We start from the raw sequence: 5,000 nt of genomic DNA, 5'->3' as shown, positions 1-5,000 counted from the left end.
GGGAGGTGACCTCGAAATAAATTTTTTTCTCCCGTTTCGACCAAATCAAAATCTAAAGGAAAGAAACACGAAGAACTTTTTCCCTCTCAGATCGTATTGGCCGTGCCGGGGTAGTGGATCTTTGTGGAATAAAGTCTCCGGCCGAAGTCCTTCTCGAACTTGTTGAGTAAACTCTGCTCACTCATGGTGTCTTCGTCTTCCTCGTCACTGTCCTCTTCCTCGTCATCTTCCTCGGAGGAGGAGGAGGAGGAGGAGGAGGAAGATGATGATGAACTGCTGTCCTCGTCATCACCTTCCTCGGAATCTTCTTCGTCTTCGTCGTCGTCTTCTTCCTCTTCCTCGTCATCATCATCTTCTTCTTCTTCCTCATCCTCCTCTCCTTCTTCGTCTTCATCATCATCGTCTTCCTCATCTTCATCGCTTTCCTCTTCTTCGTCACTGTCCTCCTCACTGCTGCTGCTGCTGTCCTCTTCTGAGGAGGAAGAGCTGTCAGAGTCTTCGTCAGAGTCTTCCTCATCCTCCTCATCGGAATCTTCCTCCTCTTCCTCATCCTCTTCTTCGGAATCTTCCTCCTCTTCCTCATCTTCATCTTCCTCGTCTTCTTCTTCTTCCTCGTCCTCTTCCTCCTCCTCGTCTTCTTCTTCCTCTTCGTCCTCTTCTTCTTCTTCTTCCTCTTCTTCGTCTTCTTCCTCTTCTTCCTCCTCCTCTTCCTCTTCTTCGCCCTCCTCTTCCTCCTCTTCTTCTCCCTCCTCTTCCTCTTCCTCCTCTTCTCCTCCTTCACCTTCGTCACCTCCTTCGCCCTCCTCGCCGCCTTCCCCTTCTTCCTCCGCCGCAGCCACCCTGGACGCCGTCGACGCGAGGGCCACCGGAACCGCCGACTTTCCGATCATCTCGGCCACGGTGGTGTCGTCGCGGCCGGACTGGTGAGCCGTCTTCCTCTCCTCGAAGAACTTGAAGAAGTCCTCCTTGGCCTTCTTGACGTCGTCGGTGTCTTCGGGAAGGTTGTTGCTGATCACCCTGAACCCGCTGTCGTCGGACACATAGTGCACCTCGATCTCCTTCCCGTAGGCGTCGGTATACGAGTACTTCCCAACGGTCTGGCCCTTCCCGTCGGAGGCCTGCATGTGCGTGCGGCCGTCGTCGCCGGCCTCGAAGCCGTAGAGGTAGCGACCATCGCCAGGGCGGTCGAAGAACTTGACGGTGTTATCGGGGAAGCTGACCCTCGCTCGCTGCTGGTTCAGCTGCGAGTCCCACACACGGTTGAGGTCGCTCTTTACCCCTTGGGACAAGTTCTGGAGGCGGACGGAGGTTCTCGGGGAGGCAGTTCGAGCTGGAGACGTCTGGGTGGGCCTGGCCTCGGGGCTGTGGAGAACACAAGCCGCGACTGCCGCCACCACTACTACCTGTGGAGGAGAGACAGGGAAGACATGAGTTGCGAAAAATGAACAGGGCAAAGTTATCGGGATTCAGCAAAGCCGCGTGACAATGAGGATGGAATTATGGGTCACGGAAACGTGCCTGGATGGAGTAACGGCATCTTCAGAACGTATTAATGACAGGAAATTACCAATGTAAGAATACTACGGAGCAGTTTAATGTGATATCACTGTTACAAACATTTGGATAAACACACGAATACACAAACAAATTCTTTAAAATTCACAATTACTCAAACATACACACAAACAAATGCGACCGCACTCATAAATAAATATTCAAGCACGCGCATGTGCAAACAACCCTTAATTGTCGAAAGCAATATGCAATAATTTAATTTTCAAAATATTTGTCCTTGAAAGGGCGTGGTTCTGCGCAAGGCATCTTAAAGATATACATTTGGGCGATTTTCCATAGCGGATGCTAGACTGTACCGCCACCACACCCCGCTGATTATGGGCGGACTGCAGGGGTAGGTGTATGGACGAGAGAGAGGGAGGGAGAGAGAGAGGAAGAGACTTTTTTTTTACTTTGACGAGTTTATTGAGACAAGTGATTACATATATCTCAAAAGGATGAGAGAGGGAGAGAGGGAGAGAAAGAGAGAGAGAGAGAGAGAGAGAGAGAGAGAGAGAAAGAGAGAGAGGCTAAGTTAAGACAGAAAAAAAAATCAACACATAGATGATAGAAAGAAAGACAGGACATAACATGAATGAAAAAAAAAATCAACTTGCAAGATTAGAAGAACAAAACAATCAAACAAGCAAACATCCAAGAACAAAAGAGAAAAATGGAGAAAGCAAAATTTAAAAAGAGTTTATTTTACTGACCATTGCAAGCCTTGACCCATGGCAATAACCGAGTACACATACACGAACACTTTATTGCAAGGTCACGAATTTTATCTTTGTCCCGTGTTTTCTTATGCAAATGAACTGGTTCAATTAATTAACAATCGTTAAACGTATATATTTCTCTGCAGGAATTGTTTAAAATACATTTCTTCTCTTTTTTATTATTGCATACTTTTTTGTCAGGTTTAAATGTCTCATTCGTATGTGTTACTTGTCATTGCCTTCTTTGTAACGCCACGTGGAGCTATTGAGTTTCCTCTCCAACAATGCAATTTTGTGTCTTTTAATACATTAACAAACTCACAAGGTCGTGCGAAGTTTAATGAAGGGTGAAAACAAAGGTGCCTGCCCAGGATACTACCCGCGTGACCTCCGTTTTCTTTCACTGAGGGTGGCTGTCTGTTAAATATATCCTTTGTTTTATTGCACCTACGGCCTTCCCTTCTTCCTCTTAAAGAGTCCTTTCCTGCTGCCCATATCCTGTACCCATAATCATATATATTTCGGCACAGCCAGTCGGAAAATCCCAATTTTCCTAAAGGGGGGGGGGGGGAGAAAAAAGGAGTTCCGTTTTCTACATGTCGTTTTTGTTTTAAGAGGAGACTAAAGGAAGTACTGATGCTGTCGGATTTTGATATGAAAGTCAAATATATTACATGTAATCAATGTATAGATGTATGAAAATACACCCAAAACATGTACATATACACATATTTACATTTGATAATTCATAAAAAAACGATCATTCTTAAATACATTGCAATAGAATGGACTGAGCGTAAATATCTAAGATAATGAGACTAAGGCGCAGTAAAGAATAACACTGGTCAGATAAAGTGTTTGTAATTACATGCATGAGGTCTGGGTACTCGTACTCAAAGAAAATCTATCCATTTCGACTTCATATGACTTAACTTTTGTATCTTGTTTTATTTGCTATTAGTTCATGTCCGTATGTAAATAACTATTTTTTTTTTCTTCTCCTTGCGTATTTTTTTCATAATCCAAGGGAAAGGCGAACACGACTGACCTCAACAGGACACGAAGAATCTAGTTAACCTCGTTTTGTGCGTGGGATATACGTGTTCCTTTCGTGTACCACCCACGCCGTCTTTGTGGCTTTGGCACCTTCCTTCTCTGTCTCTCTATATCTATTTATTTCTCTCTCAGTTTCTCTCTCTGTATTTATTGATCAATCGGCCTATCTGTTTCTATGTATCCTATTCTCACTCTTGTCTTTCGGAATACTATTCAATTATTTCCTCTCTTTTTCTCTTTTCATTTCCTCTTTCTTCCTCTAATTCCCTCCAACTGAATCAAAGCAACATCATAACAAATTAATAAAAGCGTAAAGGTAATTAATTATCGAAAATGGCGGCCTTGAATGGGGAACACAAGGAAAATCATATTTGTACCTATTTAATGTTTGCGGTATGCAAGGTACACCTCTCATCCCGTTCGCACCCATGGTTAAGGGCGTGGTAGCGTTTTTTTGCGATGACCGCACGTGCCCCGTTGGGTAAGGTAAGGTCACGGTACTACAGCCTCCTTTCTCGAGACGCTGGGTTGAAAAGGGCGTGGCACCCTTTCCTCTAATGGGGGAATGGCGTTCGAAGTAGTCCCCACTGATAAGGTTGCTGTTAGTACCCTGAAATCTATTTGAAAGGGTCGTTAATGAAACGTTTTGCGGATGCTGGATGCTGGCACCTCCGCCTGCAGATTTAGGTGTGTATAACCCGTAGAGTCCACCGACTGCTGATTTCTCTTTTTTTCTTCTTTTTATTTGTATTTGTACCCTAATAGTATTTCTGCGTCGCCATCTTTCCCTTTTTAACGTACATTTGTATACGTTTTTACCTTACTTTTTTTATAAACTTAGTAAAGACGATTATCAGATATCTTTGGATCATCTTTCAACATCCTTGCAACATCCTTCTGCTTGCTTGCGGCACGCGTCTTCTTGTTGCAACTGCACGTGTATCCTTCACCTCCGTCCCGCCCTTCTTCTCCGGCATGTGTGTGTTATCTGTGTTTATACCTGTTCTTCTCGGTAAGTATGCTAATTATCGATTGCATGTGCGTTTGTCAGCGTGTGCGTGTGCTTGTGTGTGTGTGTGTGTGCGTGTGTGTGTGTGTGTGTGTGTGTGTGTGTGTGTGTGTGTGTGTGTGTGTGTGTGTGTGTGTGTGTGTGTGTGGAAAGTTAGAGAGATGCATGTATAGATAAATAGATAGATATAGATGAATAGATGAATATATATATATATATATATATATATATATATATATATATATATATATATATATATATATATAAAGTCGAGTGGGTCAAACCACGGTGAATATGATGTTTCTTTCCTTAGATGAAAACTAATAAAGTTTATTGCACGCATACTACTCGTTGGTAGACACGGACTCGAGGGGTCGAAAACGAAAGTGGTAGCAGAGTGAGTCAGGACATTTTGAACCAAATACGCGAATGAGCAGGATCCCCCCCCCCTACCCTCCCCCTCTCCCCGTCTTCTCCCCGCTACACCATGTGCGTCACAAGGGTTCCTGCACGACCTTCCTCTCCCTTGTTTTTTTGCACGAGTCGCCGCCCTGTCCCTCCTTCACCTTCCTCCCCCCCTCTCCCCCCCCTCTTCTGGTTTTATCTCCGCTCCGCCACTCTCACTCTCCGCCTGGGAGTTCTTGTCCATATGCCACGCCTGT

The 5,000-nt window shown here is 44.7% G+C and overlaps 2 protein-coding genes across 2 annotated transcripts in view; one reads left to right on the top strand and one right to left on the bottom strand.

Moving 5' to 3' along the window:
* LOC122263414 (cilia- and flagella-associated protein 161) overlaps window positions 1–5,000 on the top strand; it is a 110,052-nt gene that overhangs the window by 11,261 nt on the left and 93,791 nt on the right. The gene's annotated exons all lie outside the window — the stretch shown is intronic.
* LOC122250921 (uncharacterized) overlaps window positions 1–5,000 on the bottom strand; it is a 13,796-nt gene that overhangs the window by 971 nt on the left and 7,825 nt on the right. The window contains exon 2 of the mRNA XM_043012656.2: window positions 1–1,403. This exon is cut by the window's left edge and continues 971 nt beyond it. Within this exon, the coding sequence (XP_042868590.2) occupies window positions 87–1,403 (1,317 nt within the window). The 3' untranslated portion in view covers window positions 1–86. The remainder of the gene's footprint in view (window positions 1,404–5,000) is intronic.

This window comes from Penaeus japonicus, unplaced genomic scaffold (genome assembly GCF_977035675.1).
Source record: "Penaeus japonicus unplaced genomic scaffold, GWHDUDI00000001_assembly GWHDUDI00000007, whole genome shotgun sequence".
In the NCBI taxonomy this organism is placed as follows: Eukaryota; Metazoa; Arthropoda; class Malacostraca; order Decapoda; family Penaeidae; genus Penaeus; species Penaeus japonicus.
This window is presented reverse-complemented; position numbering and strand designations above follow the sequence as displayed.